The sequence below is a fragment of the Drosophila serrata genome, unplaced genomic scaffold (genome assembly GCF_035046125.1).
Source record: "Drosophila serrata isolate PLE 108 unplaced genomic scaffold, ASM3504612v1 contig_240, whole genome shotgun sequence".
Classification (NCBI taxonomy): Eukaryota; Metazoa; Arthropoda; class Insecta; order Diptera; family Drosophilidae; genus Drosophila; species Drosophila serrata.
In genome coordinates, this window is record NW_028257138.1 from 4,387,360 (window position 1) to 4,406,384 (window position 19,025).

The window sequence follows — 19,025 nt, forward strand, 5'->3', positions numbered from 1 at the left end:
CTGTCGTCTTGACCATGTTGCAATTAACTGGCCAACTAAGCAGCAATTGGCCACAATTATTATTATTATTTCTTGTACGAGCCGTGGTAGTACTATGCTCTGCCGCCGATTGTTGTGCCCGCCGCATTTTGGTAATTGTTTTAGCCATGTTTTGCCATTTATGTATGGGCCAGACCAAGACCGAATATGTGACTGGGACTGTCTCTATTTTTTTTCCCCCTCGCTGCACTTGAAAAATGATAAGGCTTAAAAAAAATATTAAAGCATTAAAGCATAAAGCTTTAACTAATATACATAAAATATTTTAATAGCTGAATTAATCGCGGAATATTGTACAAAAACTATCTTTTATTATTATAGTTTTTTATGATGCTTTTAAAGTAAACTTTTGTAATTAAATAATTACTTACCGTGTACTTGTTTTTATTTCAATATTTATTTGCTGCAGTTGTTCTTTAGTTCGAAGCGGCTACCGTTTTTTTTTTTATTATTTTTTTATTGTCCATGCGTGGAGTCTCCTCCCCTCGGAAAATCCGCCCCGGACGACCTCCTCCGCTCCAAAAGATCAACCAGATGACCTTAATTCGCTGCGGCCATAGCTCGTTTATCTTTTGGCTCCGCCAATTTGCTGCACATTTATTCACATCGTGGATTTGCACCCAAAAACGTCCCAAAAGTCGAAGTCAGAGACAGAGATTTGTGGCTTTTTGCTACAGAGAAAGCTTTATTTCTTTTCAGGCTAAGCATGACTTATGACTAGGGATAAACGTACAGATACAATACGGTTTCGCTTCTTTTCTTAATCGTGTAAATAGATACATATCTGTGTGGATGTGTGTATATATATATATTTGCACTATTTCAACCAGGAACTGCCCATTTATACATGTATAAGTTTGTTTCTTTTTTTTTATTGTAAGTGTACAAGAATACAATTGAAAACTAAGGTTAACTTAGGGGTAACTAATGAGCCTCTCACATATGTATATATAACTTCTGCTTAACTTAGAGTTGTTGCTTTAACCGTTTATAATGCACTTTTTGTTTCATTTTTGCTAATTAATCAGGTATATTTTGCAGAAGTTTGCATCAAAAAGAGGTCTTTCAAAAAATATACAATCCACTTAAGGCGGGGTTTCTGTTAGGAGGAGTGCCCAGACTTGCAGAATCTTCCAGGATATCTTGTTTTGAGACATCTCTTCTGTGCCTGGACACCCCATGCATTCAGCATAAGTGTGTGCTTTAATGTTTATTAAAGTTTAAGGTACAATTCATTACAGCTGAAGGATTGGGGCCTCACTCAAAACTCTTCACTCTCTCTTGGAAACTGGGTTCTGGGTTCTGGGTTCTGGGTTCTGGGTTCTGGGTTCTGGGTTCTGTGACCACTCAATGGTAATGGGGCACCCGGAACTCGGTCCGCTCGTGTCGCTCATCCTCATCGCTCACATACATGCGGGTCAGGTCGGAGGCCACCGAGACATTGTCGTTGCTGCTGCAATGGATTCAATGAGCCAAAAAGGGGAAACATGAGCAAACACACACATTAAATTGCCCGCCCAAAAAAAGAACTAAAAAAAAAAGATTTGGAAAGACAACGTAACCATTTTGAGTTGCAAATGTTGGAAAATTGAATAATTGCTTGCCATAAATTTATGTGAGACACTGTTCAGCAATGTGTGGCATGCCGCAGACAGGCGGGCAGATCCCAGCCCCCATTTCCAACACAAAAACATATATTGACAGAGTGACGTTCTGTCAATGGCTTCGCCTGCTGCTGCTGTCATTTTCGCAATCTGTCTAATTGTCAATTAGCCAGGTCGGAAAAGATCTTGGCAAGCCTCGCCTTTGCCTGCATTTTTCGGTCTCAGCTCAGCGTGTCTAGAGATTTCTTTCTATTTTCGATGGACAGATGCCAGTTGGTTGGCAGGAGAAATAATTATATCAATAAATAAATACGAAAAAAACACCTCAAGTACAATATAACCAATACAAGTTATTCTGTATTAGTTTATAAATCTCTAGAATTCTGGGTCACAAAATCAATTACAGTATAAATGGGGAAGATAGTTAAACAATTCAGCCATCTCTTACTTATTAATTATAAACTATAGGCTTTTTAAAAGCTTTTTATCGGCGAATTGTCGTGAAGAAATGCATTATAATAAGTATTTGGTAAAGAGGGGAATATATATCTAATGCACAGCATCATTCTATAATTCCAAAAGTGCTTAAATATTTATTATATTCAAAAAATCTATTCAAACAATATTTTCTGGTGTTCCTTGAAAGTAAAAATACTTTATAGAAAGTGAAGAAATGCGATCTAGAAAATATTGCATTGAAGAAATCCATCAAATCTCTCTAACATATTCCAAAATATTTTAAAGAAGAAATTAAACCGAAAGAACACCAAAAATTAAATATCAAATGTAACCACAGTGCGACTTCTTAAATAGGCATCCTTTTAATCGCATCCTTTAAAGCGCACTCACTTGATTAACTCTTTTTCTTTCTCGTACACCGATGCCACCATGGCACTGTACTCCTGGTCCAGATTGTTAGCACGCGAGAAGTGCTGGCCGGTAACCTCCAGGCGCTCGAAGGATGACTTCATGGCCGCATCCACGTCCATGTCGAGACCAATTCCAGTTCCAGTTCCCCCCGAGGCAACTGTACCCGTGCTCATCAGGGCCACCAGGGAGAGGGAGGAGACGGTTCCGCCACATCCCGAACTGCTACTGTTCTCATTGTGGCTTCCCATGAAGCTGTTCATCATCCCCAGCCTGCCCAGGGTGTTGGTGGGATTCACGGCACTCATCGAGGTGTTGCCCGCCTGCGAGGTGGCGGCACTAATGGATTTTCCAAGTCCCTCGTCATCTACAGTGGCTGTCGATGAGGGTAAGCTGAAAGGGAGGGAATAATTGGAGAACAGGTTAATTTTTTTTTAACTATTTACTATTTGTTTATGGAGTAACATTTAATTTCGGTTTAAATTTTATTAAAATCAGACGACTAAATCATATAGCTGCCATAAAAACTATAGTTAATTGACGTTCTAAAGGTAGCTTCCGATCTTGATATAATATAATATTGTAATGGCAGCTGCTAGCTTTCTCTTACTCTCACTCCCACTCCCACTCTCTCTCACTCTGACTCCCACTCTCACTCCCTCTCTCACTCCCACTCTCTCTCCCACTCTCACCCTTACTCTCACCCGGCTAACTCTATGTGTATCTCTAGAGAAATCATATTATCTATCGCTCTCTCCCGCTCTCATTCTCTGTTCTCTTTACCGGGAGACTATAAATACAGGAACTGCCGACGCACTGGCCTCATTGTGTTCGCGGCCTCCCTACTGTTTACATCGATAGTGATAGTGATAGTGATTACCCTTCGACCACAAACATATTCTCTGCCAATGGAATACATCTGGATAAACTGGAAGAAGCTTACTTTGATGATACAGTGACCAGCCTAATTGAAGTCAAAAGGAATATAACTACACTGGAGGGAATAACCGTGTATCTTCTACTGCGGTATGTACTAACTATGACAATTTTATCATGTATGTACGTATGTATAGGCAATCAGATCTAGGTCAGGAATCATTCATATTCCAATAAATTCCCTTATTGCCGTGGACCCCATTACTAAAATTTAATTTAAAGTAATGAAATAATTTGCATTAAAGATATCTACAAACTTATACTAATAGTTAGCAGCCCAACTTAATTATAAACTATTAACAAATATACCTTTGCAGGGTGTTATAATTTAAGCCAGAAGCTTAAAACATAGTGAAAGAATCATTTCCGACCCTATAAATCATATATATTCTTTATCAGCATCAGCAGGCGAATCTTTCTAGTTAATTCCGGGTAAAATTTATTTTTTTTTTTAATTTTTAATATTTTATAAGGGGTTACATCATTAAAATTGTAAAAAAATGGATCAAATTTTAAATATTTTAAAATGTTAAATGGAGTATGCAGATTTATAAACCTAATAAAAACTAGCACAGAAAAGGTTTCCGAATTGAAATTAATCCATATTTGACCATGTTATGAACTGAATACATGGCGTATACTTGATTTGATTATGTATTATGATCAACATTGCGTATACGTAATATTAGTATTGATTAAGTACACTTTTTGAGGCTTAAAAATCTTTACAAATATTGCATTGAACCTAACTAAGGAAAGCTTTCCGAATTAAAATTAATGCATTTTTGGCTTAGTTATGGTATTTCAAAAACTTTGATTTACCCTAAAAATTACCATATAAAAATATCGATTTAATAAATAGCTAGAATACAAATATTTTAAGTTTTCTTATACGCCAATATTTTTTACCTGTTAATTGCATAGTACTAATTCCTAATAGTCCCTTCCCTTTTCAAAGTCACCTCACACCGAGATCTTTACCCAATTAACCCTTTTGCCACTGAACTCCATATATGTACATTCTCACACTTAACACCCTGAAGTAGTAGCAAGCTTACAAATATTAAAATGAGTCAGCGAAACTCAATAAGTGCTACTATAGTTTTTCATATTCTTTTTCGGTAACTTGTTTATTTAATAATTAAAATGATTTATGAGCCTGATTGATGTGGTGGCAGGCAGGCCACTAGTCCAACCCAAGAGCAATAGGTGTCCGTGTTCTGGCTGCATGTTGCACTTATTACAGCAGCCAAAGCCAGAGAACAAGCAGGGTAATAATACCAAAATGCTAACCAATTGGAAATAACACAAAATATATATATATAAGCTGAAGCCAAACCCCAAAACAAAGTCTGTTCCCAAAGAAGGTCGCCAATTGAAGCTGGGAAAACCGAATTGCAAAAAAGAAATATATATATGGTAAGTGGTCTTCTGCCACGATGTTGCTGCTGTTCAGTTGGTGTTGCTGCTGTGTCTGACAGATTGCAGACTTGCAACACGGCCCACGGGCCACTTGAAAAGTGCAACTCAACTCGACTTTACCTGGGCTTCCTTGTGGGCTGGCCATTGACTACAAATCCCAAAGAAATAGCAACAATAAATATGAGAAAAATGTCAAATTCAATTTTCGCCAGGCGTCAAAGTAAATTACTTTGGAAAATTGCCTTTTGTCAACGCCCACGCCTCTAGGGTAAAAAATAAAAATAATATTATATACATTGAAAAAAAGGCAACTTTGAAGCGTGCCCACATTTTGTGTTAATTTGCTTAAGCTTTTAGAAGTGTGTTGTGCAATTATTTCAAGTATCTGTGGGATACTTTTACTCTTGAAGTGAAGAGAGAGAAAAAAGAAACGAGTTTTTTGACAGAAGATTAATGCTAATATTTAAATAAATTTATTTGGAAGATGATAAGAAAGCTTAGGCAGTTTAATAAATATAATAATTTGTATTATTTCTGATGACCGGTAAAATATTTTATGGGAATTTTAAAATGATATTTTCGATTTTATTTTTGATTTTATTTGGGGATTCTTAATAATTCTTTCTCTAAAATTTCTAAAAATGTATAAGCCTTTTTATTAAAAGTTATAAAGAGCTTACAAAAATTCCTTTTGTTTATATATACATATATTTAATAGGAAATATTAATACAATGTAAGATTATAAAATACTCTAGTATCTTTTCAAACTCTTCAATGAAAGAAAAAAGGTGACTTCATCCTTAATGATCTAAGCCAACTATTGAGTCAGCAGTTTAGTTGGTTAGCTTTTAGTTACTTTTTTTTATAAAAACTGTCGTCGCACCGACAAAAGAACTTGTTTTCTTGGCTGCTGCACTCTGGGACTCTTACGCACTGGCTTTTGGGACCCAGGGGTTCCGCTGACCGTAGTTGGAGTTTCGGAGATCGCGTAACTTTTGACTTTTACTTTCCACGCAAAAAAACAAAACAAAAAATAAAATAAAACAAACACTAAAAGCCGTAAAAAAAACAGTACCAGACTCTGTAAACGCTATATAAAACTCGTTTGACAAACAAAAAAGGCAGAGGCATCGTTTTGCAGCAAACAATAAATAAAAATATCAACAAGAATATTTCACATGTAAATTTGTATAGCCTCAAACTGGTTCAGTGGTTTGCCTGTTAAAAGATTCTCAAAAATTCTCATGGGTTCAGAGACCGTCCTCAAAGGATGCAATTGTCAGTGGATTGTAAACCGCGGCTAAATGTCATCTTCTAAAGCCGTAATTAATGGCAGCTCAGCTTGTTTTTTTTATGTTGTGTTTCTAATTACTAAAAACAAAACAATGGGCAATCATCTGGCGGCATCTTAAATGAATTCTCGCTGTAATTTAGGTTTGATTTTGCCCTATAACTCGCTTAATTAATTGATTGACTTTGGGCAGCTGCGGCGGCAGTTTTTTTTTGCGATATAATCGCGGCGACAATTTATGCAATTTATTTATGTAGGGTACGAGTGTGTGCTTGCCACCGTCCAGGTCCGGGGTATCTATCAGATACAACTGTCTCTGCCTCTGTCTTCGCCTCCTGAGTCTTTGAGTCTTTGAGTCAACGAGTCTATGAGTATTTTTGCGCCCGCTGCGCGTGCTAATCGCGATGACTTCATTTCGTGTTGCTCTTGATGTTGCAGCAGTTTTTGCAGTTGCAGTTGCTGCTGCTGCTGCTGTTGGATTTTTGTTGGTTGCACTAACAGAGGTCAGGCCCATGTATCTCGTGGATAGCATTGATCGACGGATAGCTTGTGGCTGCAACACGGCAAACTTGTCGAAGGTGTAAATGATTCTTTTTAGGAACATTTGCAGTATTTTAGGGCGAGGCAAAGGAGTGGAGAGAGATTTTAATAGGAAACAAAGGGGAATTATAGTCTTAGCAAACTTAGAGAGTACATAAAATATTTAATCTTTCAAAAATGTAAGCTAAACCATCTAAACAAATAAAACCATTAATATACCTGTTCCAATACACAAAACTTAATTGTATTATATAAAGTCCCTATTATCAACCCCAATTAACAAAAAAATAACTACTTAAAAAAAATTTCATTTTATAGGCCTCAAAGATTACCAATCTAATTTTAAACAATTAATTTCAAAACCTAAACGAGACATGTCTTTGTTTCAAAACCCAAAATGTAATTGAAAACCGAATTTAATTATTCAGCATTTATTGCCATAAACTGGGTCTGCCTTTAATGGCCAGATATCAATCACAAAACACTCCAAATTGCAACTCAAATTAAATGCCCGAAATTAACATAGACTTTAGCCTTCATTCGGATTTATTCCCAAGGCGTGTTCTGCCATGGAACCAATATACTTTGCCTTATCCTCTACCATCGCTCTATGTCCGACTATTTATCGCCAATCTAACTCTGACTCGGTGTAACAACAAAATGCCATACATAAAAAGTCATAAACCCCAAAATGCAAAATGTTTGCTGTTCAACATTGGAATCAGAATTGGAATTGGAGTTGGAATCGGAATCGGAATCGTAAGGAGCAGCAGTTGTCCACCAAACAGCAGCGGGTCGTCGGATCGTGTGGGGTCTCCAGACGAGAGAGAGGTAGAAGGTATAAAAGGTGGAGAAGGGAGGCGGAACATGGAGATGGAGTCGGAGTCGGACCAAAAATAATACGGACACATATGGCCAAACCGGATGAGATACACATATACTCTAAATGCATCTAGATAGATTGCCAGACAGCGTTTAAGATACACAAAAACAAACTTTGGGTATAACTTATGATGTAGTCAGTGTTGAAATAAACTTGGTTCATTTTCCATAAGTATCAACCTTATTCTATATTATTGTTCCTCTTTACCCATTATTTTTTTACAAAATCCCCTTTATAAGCCCCATATATTCTGCCAGTGCATTCAGTTCTGAAGGGGAAGGCTGCACTCCAACTGGACGACGATGTGGGCCTCCGCCTGAGACACAATGGCCAAAACGGAGCTGACATTTAGTGCGCAACTGGCGACAACAACTGTCAACACACGAAAGTAAATGTACGAGTGCCGCTGGGGGCCGCAAAGTTCATAAATCGCTGTGCAAACTTTGGATTTAGCAGTTTTCCAAGTCTTTCCAACTGCAATTTTCCGCCTGAAGTCGCAGGCAGAGAGAGAGAGAGATCGCGCGCTTCGTGTTAACAATATGTTCGAAGAGCCTTAACGGCTGCCGTGTGCCATAAATCTGAAGATTTTCGGCATTGTCTACGCCGAGTAAGGTTGGGCTAGGTCGCCCCATTGGGTCTCGATATGGATGCAATGTGGAAATGCACTTACCAATCGCTGGCATCGGCAGAGACCTGGCCAGAGCCCGAACGCTGATTGCATTTACTCCGCATGACCAACTGCAGCCAGTTGGGTATCGGCGGCGTGGGATCGGGAGTGTATCTGTCCAAGGAAAGCAGGTGGATTTTGTTAGAAAAATATATAAATAATTAGTTAATTCCCTTTACCTGATTATCGAGTTGCTGTGCTTGGTCTTGGGCACCGCAAAGATCTCACTTGGCGGCGGCGTTGATTCCATGGCATGGGCCTTCTCCACAGCAGCATCCACCTCGGGTATCAAGGCCAGCTCCTCTGGCTCTCCCAGATCCACATCCAGACTGCTCACCGAGCTCAGTGAGTTCCTCGGTCCGGTGTGATGATACCTGGCGGGACTTGCCGCCGTGGCATCCTCCAGGTCGCTGCTGTCGAACTTGAGGTGCACTATAAGAGCCCAGATGGAGGAGAAGGAGAGAGGCACACAGCATATCGAGATACACCGACGGACACACAATGAGAATGGGAATGGAATGGAGATTCAGGTTTCGGATTCGGATTCAGATACGGGGTGAGATTTCCATGATCACACAGAGAGAGTAGAGCAGGTTAAGTTGATATTTTCAATCATTTTTAACTTACAAAGATTTTAATTTATAATTCTAATCGGAAAAATACTACTTTGTGTTAATAATAACAAAATTCTTAAATGGATTTCAAATATTTAAGTTGTGGATTTTAAATTATTTGAAATTAAACCACAAAAATGTGCTTACAAATATTTCAATATGATTTTATGGATCTTTATTCCCTTAACATTTTTTTAGTTAAGGACAAAATCAACTCAAATTAACCTTCTTTTCTCATTAATATATGTTTTCACCTTTTGGAAGATATGACAAAAATTTTTGCTTTCGTGTGCTTGTGTGGGATGAAGTTAACTCACGTTTATCCAAAGGCCCCAGCTTCTTGGCCAGTCCATACATGGTCTCCGGTGTCCAATAGTCTGGTATCCTGGCAAAGATGGAACCCGCATCCGCCGGCAGTTGGATACCCAACTTGTGAAGGAGCAGTACAAAGGGTTGATACAACATTGTCGTACTCTGTTCATTGTTCCATTGAACCACCGGAATGGATTTTTGTTTGCAAATGCAATGATAGGCAACCGGCTCCATGATGTGATCTCCTTCGGTTATTTTAAGGCCACTCTTTAGGGTCAATTTGATGTAGCAGCACTCGAGCAGGATCTTTTGAAGCCACACAAGGTGCTGGGATTTGTGCTCTTTGATGATTAGGTCCAGAAGGATCTAGAAAGGGAAAGGGATTTGATTAAAATATAATTTATAAATTATTTAATATTATTAAAATATAAACCCACTTGAACATCATCGGAGGGCTTGCCATAGGCACATTCTTTGAGCTCGATTCCGGACTCTGTGGTTGCCGAGGTCGGAGTCGTGAGTAATGTCCTTTGATACTCGGCATCCTCGAATTTCATCAGATCATCGTACTCCAACAGGGTTATAATGTCCTATGAAATATAATTTAATTCATAAATAATTCATAAATATTAGGGATGAGTAAGTAAGCTCACCTGCTGTAAAAGTTGCTGTATTATAGAGATCCTGGTCTTCAGCTTGTTGCCATTATTGCTGAAGAGCTTTACGATTTTACCCACAATATCGTTGTTTTTCTTACTTTGCACATAATACCAATAAAGTGTGTCCATTTCCTCCTGAGACCATGAGCTAATAAGAATTAATAATAAATTACAATTAATTCTAGGTTAAGTTAAGTTATTTTTAACAACTAACTAAACTATTCTTATACCTTGCAAATATTTACAATTTGGTTAATAAGCTAATTCAAATCAAAAACATTACAATTTTAATATATATGTTAGTAGTTTTGCCCAATTTAATAAAATAAAAGATAATTACATAAAAATTCCAGTTTCCTTTGAAAAAATTAGATATTTTTCTATGAACCTATGTGAGGGCTTCCATATAATTCTAAAATAAAACACTAAATGCCGCACCTAAATGGTCCACAATTATTAATCATGAGTTTTGTTTATTCAACCTTAAAAACCAAGTTTCCTTTTTTTTTGTTGCTTAAGTAATACAGTGCGTATACGTAATGCACCTTAAAGATATATTGCTCATACGTAATGCATCTTAATCCTTACCAAATGGTATGTTCCTGATTGTGTTCTTTAGTCATTTCCGTTAAAGAAGTGGTTGGAATGGTCAGCGGGGACTTTGGCGGTGTGTTCATGAACTTGTGAATAACATATTCGATTAGATCGGACCAATCCTGTTAAGAATAAATATATAATTAGCACATGTTTAAGGGAATACATTTTAAAGTCTTCTCAAGAAAACGTACATCACATAGTTCATAGTCGGCTTCCCAAATTCTTGAATAAGTCTTTAGGATAATGGGTTGAAACAAAACACCGATCTGTCCCAGATCACCGCCTATATGATGCATCATGGTGAAGATGCAATCGTTGACAAACTCTCCATTATTGTTAAAGTCCTCCAGCAAGATGCCATAATAGTGCATCACCTCCAGGGTGGCAAATCTTAAAGGATATATATAATATTATTAATCACAAATAATACTTTTGTTTAAGAGATAAAAACCCACTGTGATATATGCTCAGACAGGCGTATGGTTTGACCTCCTCCCAACTTGGCAGAGGTGTCCAGGATCAGCAGTAATATGTGATTGGTGACCACCAAGTCCTGCAGATACTGCTTGGAGTGTATGCTGGGATTGAATCGTCTCAGGAGCAGCACAAAAAGACACCTCAAATCGGACATTTCGCTAATCTGCAGCTGTAGTTGCCTCAAATGGGCTCGATCGTCTTCGTTCAGGTGGGTAACCTTGTTGTAGGTATCAATGGCCTGGAGGAACTCCCTAATGGCCGTCACCACCAGATGCATTCGCCTCAAATAGGGCTTCAGGTCGCTGCCCTCCTGGCGAGCATTCAATTCCAGTTGCTCACACAGAGTCACTCCCTCGTAGGTCAGATAACTGAGGACATCGTAGGTCAGAATGGTGTCGATGTGTTCCATGTCCAGTTCCAGTTGGGCGGCAAACTTGAGGAAGTACGTGACCAGCCAGAAAAAGTGGGATGTATCTATGGGCACCTTCTGAGGGCAATATAATGAGATTAGTTTGGTACTTGTATTGGTTTTTCTTAAATTTATTCAATAACAATTTATATTTATTTAAAAAGGAAAAGGAATTTACGGTGTGAAAGTCTTTTATTTAAAAGATAAGCAGTATTTTTGTAGAGATTTTTCTAAAGATGAGATTGCTTTTAGTAAATTTGAAAAATATCTAGCAGATATTACTCTACATACAAATATCTATTATACTATTAAAATGGGAATAAATTTGATATTTTATTATTCTTTTACTTATTTCTTTAATTACACTAAGAACTCTTAAAAAATATTCCAAGTTTCACCTTGTTCTGAACCATTTAATTTTTTGTATGTTTACATAAACCGAAAAATATAGAAAAAATTAGATCTATTTAATTACTACAAATATATCTCTAATAAGATTCACCTACCGCATTGGACAGCAGCTGGCTGTGTAGCTCCTCCACCAGATAATTATAACCTTTGAGCAGGAAATCCACCGTAAATTCCTTCAGCAGATTGGATATATCCTCATCGGTGGGGGTATGCTGCACCAGTCCCTTCATGTTGATGCTAAAATATAGTATTATATGTAATAATATATTTGAATTATATTTTAAATTTCCCAACTCACAGACTACTCTTGCTCCTCTTGACCAACTTCTTGCGTCGCAGCTCCTTTTTGTCCTGCGGCGACATAATTGTCCTGGGCTTGTTCCTCGGCTTTGTGTTGCACGGCGGCTTCTGGTGGGCGGGTTTGCCCTGTGGACCATCGTCGTCGTTGCTGGAGGTGGAGATGGACTCCTGGTTCTCCACCTGAGTGCCATAGCCACAGTCCGAGAGCTCCGATTGCGATGAGGGGCACTCCCGCTTCTGGGGGCAGCACTTGCCCTTGGTCAGCTGCAGTTGGCCGGCATGGGGGGACTTCTGGCCCAGCTTCACCGCCGAGACGTGGCTGGAGTAGGAGGACTCATTGTACTGATGCATCTGATCCCGAGCCTGGGCCGAGGTGGATGCCCTCACGGGCAGCGGTGGCGGCGGTTTGAACGGTTCATTCATGGCGCTGATGTCCATGTTTGTGGTAGTGTTGTTGACATTGTCAGCTGGTTGTTGTGGTAGTTGCTGGGTTAGGTTCAGGGGTTCCGAGTCACGTGCCATTCGTAGATACTTCTCCTCCTCGAGCTCCTCCTCATCCTCCTCCTCGTCATCCTCCTCCTCGTCGTCCCGCGTCAGCATCTGCTGATGCTGATCGTCATAGTCCCCATCATCCATGGACTCCCCAGCAGGTTGTGATTGTTCCGGGGAACCGGGCAACTCGCTGGTTATATCGCTGGCCTCCTCCGACCCATCGGGCTTGTCCGCCGGCACCCGAGCCATGGCATTCTGATACTCCTGACCCTTGCGGCTCACCTCCTGCAAGGTGGCCTCGGTGCCCTCCCGCTTGTTGACCATCCCGCGGCCATTGCTGCCATTGTCCGAGGAATCCGAGGTGGGATCGGAGGTCAGCATGGGACTGGAGTCGCCACTGCCCTGCTTGGGCGGTGAGGTGTTGCTCTCATTGTCCTCGGAGCTCTCCGAGAGCGAGGCCTCGAACCAGAGATTGAGCAGCTTCTGCAATGTGCTCACATGCTGATCCTTGTAGATCAAGGCGATCAACTGCACCATGGTCACGCCCCAGAAGGCCCGCTGCGGGCAGGTCATGAGGTACAGGAGCAACTTGTCAATGCTCTGGATGAACAAGTTCCACAAGATGGTATTTTGCATGGATATGCCATGCGGACCACTGGACTGCATCATAGGCATCACGCAGTGGGCATGGGTCTCCGGAATGTGAAGGATATTCCTCAAGAGCAGCAAACAATTATTTATCTGATCGCATTTGTGCGGCGATAGCTTGGGATCCGACTCCAGGATGTGCTTCATGTACTCCACCACGCTCTTGGTGCTCTTGGCCTCGGTGAAGGCCTCCTTGCTGGTGTACAGCAGCTTGTTCAGCTCGAAGATGGTGTGGCGACCCACATCTGTCCTGTACATCACATCCACGGAGAACAGGCACTCCACGGGTACTGTCAGATTGACGAGGATGCGGATGACCGACTCCAGCACCGCATCATCCTTGGCATTCTCCAGGAGTGGTATGAGATCTGATCTCACATTCTGCCCGAAGCCAATGGCACGGCGAAAGGTGCGCAGTGTTTGGTCCTCATAAGTTAGTTTGTAGTTGATCTCCTCCAGAATCGCTAAAGAAATGAATACGGTTTCATTGGGTATAAAAGTAGTAATTTGAATTGGAAATTTAAGTGTTATTTAACTCACCCAACGCATTCGGGTTGACCACGTAGGTGTCCCCTTCCAGGGATCCCAACGAGGAGAAGGCGCTGTACAATTGAGGCGTTGCTAGTAACCAGTCCATAACCGGTTTTTACTCTTTATAGTTTTGATTATTCCAGATGTGATGCTTGAGCTGCCTACCCCTGCTCATTGTTGGTGCCAAACATCAAAAGATATACCTTACGATTAAGCGCAGGATCTGGAAAAATAAAGTTTTAAAATGTATATTAAGTAACCTATAGAAATCCATGAATCAAAGCGTTTAAATAAGAAAAACCTTTAAATTCAATTTAATTCATTCTTAATATAGCCTTATTTATATTTGTTGTGTTAACTTAGGTTCCTAATTGCCAAAATATATGGTAATATTATTCTCAACCTTTCTAAAAATAAAGAAATTATTTATGAAATATTAAAATAGAGTGTATTTAATCATGTTATAAAAAAAAGAACCCCCGTGCTTATTTTATTACACTCAACTAATTACAGAACTCAACAAAAGCCACCTTAAAGGTCACTCATCCCTCTGTCTATAATTAAAAACCTTATTCTCTGTAACTCATCCCTGAGGCTATTCCTAAAATAACTCTCACCCAATTAATGCTGTCCAGTGCAGAAATATTTAATTATACAATCAGGGGTAAAAAAAAACACAAACACTAGACGTCGTTCCAAAAATAAACGCAATCGCAAACAAAAGCGGAACAAAAGCCTCGACCAGCACTTCGCATGTGACCATCGCAAGGGCGCAGTTCGTGCAATGTGCAACATTTTGCAGCAGCAACATCGCAGCAGCAGGATGAAAGCCAAATCCGAATCAACTCCCATTTAAAGTCACACACGTGCCCCAGCAGCGTGCCTCCATCCCATTTACCACCCGTTGCTCCAAGAATCTCAGCCACCTGGCAGAGGAACACACCCCCAAAAAAAATAAAATGTCAGCCTACAAGACGAGCCCCGAAAAAAAAAATAAGAAATTCCCAGAAGCCACACTTTTCACCGGCAGGAAAAAAAATCTGGGTTAGCATTTGGGGAAAACACCAAACCCAAACCCAAGACCAGCATTCATCACGTAACCAGCGAAGCTTCCACCGGGTGAGAGCGACGACGGCACCCGCCTGGCGCATGTGACTGACTTGGCAGACACACAAACCCGGCGAATGATTGTGTAAACAGCGCAGTTGGAGGACAATAGAAGTGGCAGTGGCAGTAGCAACAATTTTCTGGAACAACAACAAGAGAAGCAATAGCAAAGAACAGGAAAATAGAATGGAAAATAGCATGAAAAATATAATAAAGAATGGAAATCTAAATAACAATTTAAAGGAGAACAACAACAGCAGCAATGTGAGCTCAATGTGAGCATTAAAAAAGATATCACTTAAATCTGAGAAAGCCAGAAATAAATTAATAAAATAGGTAAATTAATAAATTATTTATATAAATAAAAATATGATATCAGTATGAAATAATAAACCAATTTTTTGTGCATATTCTTCAGTAACAATCATAATTTTGAATGTTTTAAAAGTGTGTAAATCAAAGTTTTAGATATTTTTCTCTCGATGTAGATTGATTTTTAAGTAAAAGCAACAAGTTTAATTCAACAATTGAAGCATCATTTCTCAGTTACTGTGTGGCAGCAACAATATAACTCAATATTTAAAATCCCTTTACTTGGAGAAACAAACAATATATATGCCACGAGCCGACCCCCTGTTGCGATATTTATAGAGCCTGAATGGCGCCGCAGCAGGTCCTGTGTCTTGGTGAGGCTTCCTTCCTTCCTTTCACCTTGCTGACTTTGAAACGTTTCCGTCGGCAAATTCAACAGGTTGCTCTTGCAGTTTATATTTTTGTCAACAAAAGCCTCAACCTGGCAGGTTTTTGCAATGGCACAAAGAGTGTAGCCAGCTTTTGGGCGAGCACGTTTAATGGAGGAGAACAAACAAATGGCGGCGGAAAGTTTTTGATGGGAAAATAAAACGGAAATGGCGTCAAAATAAATACTAGGAAGGTTTATATAGTATTAATTAAAAGGAACTGAAATTTCTTTAATTATTATCAATTATTATCAATAATTATTATAAAAGTGAACTTGGTATAAGAAACTTGACCTTAAAAAATAAATTCAACTCAATTTTAAAATTTGTTTTAACAAAAAACTAAAGCAATTTAGTTTTTTATATGCACAAATAATAGCTTAAACATTAAAAAATGTAATTAAATTAATCCTCCCTTTCAGCATAATCATATTTGAGCCATTAAATCCATTTATATAGCACTTTTGTGGCAACCTCAATACCATTTCCGCTGACTTGGTTATGAAATCAAAGACAGAACAAAACTTACATAAAAGAAACACAAAGCTGCGAACACTACAAAATGATATGCGCATTGAAAATTTAGTAGTTTTGGTGAGCGAGAAGGTTTTTCATTCTTTCGCAAAATGGGAAAATTCATTGAGGCAATTCCTCGAACACAAAAAAAACACAAAAAACAAATTAGCATATGAAACGGAAAGTGAAGATAGATATTTGCAAAGAATAAATATTTAAGAACAAAAAATGTGTGTGTAATTTGCAATGCCGATATATAGAAAACTGTGTTCGGGCCATGTAAGCTGATTGATAAACATCTGTGTCCTGTCGCTAGCAGAAGGACTTAGGGGGAGTTTCCTGTGATTTGATATTATCCTGCATTTGACAGGACATTTCTCGAAGGCCAAGCCTCTTTTCTGTTCAGTTCAGTGACTGCAGTTTACATAAGAGTTGTTTCGAGGGGATGACTGACAGCTTCAAATTGAAGGGAAACCCCTTTTGACTTTAATTTAAAATGTTATATTATGATTGCTTGTTCTCTTAGCTAAAATATTTAAATATGAGCGCCTAATCGAAAGCTAATTTAGCTTTTTAAAGCTCAGAGAACAAGATGTTAAGCTTAAAAAGGGGTTAAGTTAATTCAAACTGTGCTAGGTCGTGTTTTTAAAGAGAGAATAAATATTCTCTGGGGTTTTTCTCTCACCTTTTCTTGTTTTATTTTTGTTGCACTCCAAAGATCGCTACACTGTGATGATTTTTTTTATTTTGAAACTGTAGATAATTGTTGACCAGTTTTCCCTTGAGCTTTTCTTTAAGCACTTTAATGGTTTCTTTGTGGGCTTAGATCTTGTGCTAATTTCAGTCACTAGTTTTCCACTTTAGAAATGGGTTTTTGTTTTGTTTATATCTGTAAATATTTTGAAATTGATTTAGTTACTATATTTTTTATATTCACAACACTTTGCAACACTCGTTGCTCTTAATATTCTTTTTGGTTTATTTCCTTTGCTTTTGCTTTCTCTTCATTTGTATTATCTTTATATTTAATCTGACTTATGTAAAGTACCAAAACAACAATAACAATTAGCTTGCACTTTTTTTTCTTGTATCACTTCAAAGGCACTGAGAGAAAAAGAGAAGGAGCCATGCAAAGTAATGATTCACAAAAGAGACACTCTCACAATTGCACGATTTATTGCAATTTTTCAAATATCTTTACACTCAATTCTTTTTTTAATTGTTTTCCACAGACCAGTAACTTTAATCATAATTTTATTTACCAAATTGTTGTTTATTCTCTCAAGTTGAAGAGTTATTTATAAGAGACTTATTTATTTGAGAGTGGAATTTATTTTATTCAGATAGAATATAATATATATATTTTTAATCCGCTCAACGAACCGCTTGCTGGGAACGCACAATGTTGAATGCGAGCTGGGTTCTGCCACGATAACCCAAGTCAGATACAAATGCATCGCACAGATACGAGCACACACGGAGAGAAATGGCACCCACACACACACACACCGAGGGCAACGTGAGATGCCACACAAGTGTTCGCTTTGTGTGTTCGGGAGAGCGGATTCTCGCTCGCTCGCTGGCTCGCCCGCTCGCGGAACCCTCACGTGTAGCGGCAACGTGCCGCACGTTTATTTCGCCCGCCGGCCAGCGAGTGTTCGATAACCATGAATAACCAGCAGCGGAGGAAAAACACGGAGAATACTCTGGGAAACAAACGGCAACAGTCAGTCGGAGCTATGAGAGGTGGCACTGGGAAAAATAATGTGCTACTAACCAAATCGATTGATTCATTGATTAGATATTTGGAAATTAATTAAGTCAAATCTATGTTACTGAAAATTTTAAATGGATAATTTTGATAATTATTTTGTACTCATTTAATAATTATATTTAACTAATTTTCTTTATACTCTTTCTAAAAATTTATAGAAAAATGTATGTTATTATATAGAAAACGTTTTTAGAATTAATATTTTGAGAAGTTGAAACACATTTATAATAAATTGTATGTTAAATTAAGTTAATAATTATACATCTTAAACATTTAATATATGTTAGTAAAATCTTTCAAGGTTTTACTTTAGGGCTTATGTAGATGTGATCATCAGTACCCCATATATATGTATATTTATATGGTTAATATTTTATTTATGTATATTTATACCTTAAATTTGTTTTATTATCATAGTTTGGTCTTTTAATATGTAAAAAATCAAACCTATAAAATTTTTAATATTTTATTGGGGCTTAGTAATAATTCCCAGTGTAGCCTTAAGCGTTTCTCCCTAGCAAAAAAAAAAAACAAACCAAGTAGAATTTCTTGCCACTGAATCGATTCGTTCGTAGGCTTCGTCAGGGTGACTTTTGCTCGGCTCTGACTGCCGCAGATGATGATGACGCTTCTAGTTTGTTGTTGTTGTTGCGAATCCGTTGCTTAATCCTTTTGGAGAATCGAACCGAAGGGAATCAACAGTTGTCAGCGGGCACACGCGGCGTATACGCACTGAGCGGCATATTACATACATACATATATACTATAGTATTTTTATATATATACTTCTCTCGCTGGTCGAGCCCCAAAGCACGTCGTCACCGAATCGCGGCTGCAAATCAACTGGAAACAAAATGAATCGGTGGTCTGGGGGCTCACTTCTCCCGCCCGGCTCGTGAGCGTGTCTGGTTACCGGAGGAGTCTCACATAAACGCCATAAAGTGCATTCTTATTTGACCAGAATGTGTTACTCAACATGACTTGTGATGTTTATTTCCCCAAAGAGTCAGGCTATCAGGTTGCGACAACGAAAAAAGCTATATATAAAATATATAATTAATATAGGTAACAAGGTGTAAGTAAAATGTAAGTTCATTGGCAGGAAGTAAGGGGTTTCATAAGCAGGTGAAATCTTAATGATGGGATACGAAAAGGTTGGAAAAACATTTCAAAAAATATAATAACTGA

General features: G+C 38.6%; 1 protein-coding gene across 18 annotated transcripts; it reads right to left on the bottom strand.

The window, feature by feature from the left end:
* Positions 1–696: 696 nt before the first annotated feature.
* Positions 697–18,744, bottom strand: tim (timeless). 18 transcript variants are annotated; one of them, XM_086830678.1, is made up of 16 exons: positions 18,624–18,682; positions 17,447–17,769; positions 16,749–16,952; positions 13,710–13,923; positions 12,028–13,633; positions 11,825–11,966; positions 10,888–11,393; positions 10,624–10,822; positions 10,424–10,551; positions 9,830–9,983; positions 9,614–9,766; positions 9,182–9,542; positions 8,430–8,682; positions 8,254–8,364; positions 2,493–2,903; positions 697–1,489 (listed from the first exon to the last, which is right to left on the bottom strand). In XM_086830678.1, exons 4-16 carry the CDS (start codon positions 13,804–13,806, stop codon positions 1,387–1,389), a joined length of 4,224 nt encoding a protein of 1,407 aa, XP_086686804.1. In that variant the 5' UTR covers positions 13,807–13,923; positions 16,749–16,952; positions 17,447–17,769; positions 18,624–18,682; the 3' UTR covers positions 697–1,386. The 18 variants fall into 18 exon arrangements, with proteins under 18 accessions (XP_086686804.1, XP_086686797.1, XP_086686789.1 ...); XM_086830671.1 differs by having other exon boundaries at positions 697–1,492; XM_086830663.1 differs by having other exon boundaries at positions 697–1,492; positions 10,888–11,396.
* Positions 18,745–19,025: the final 281 nt, after the last annotated feature.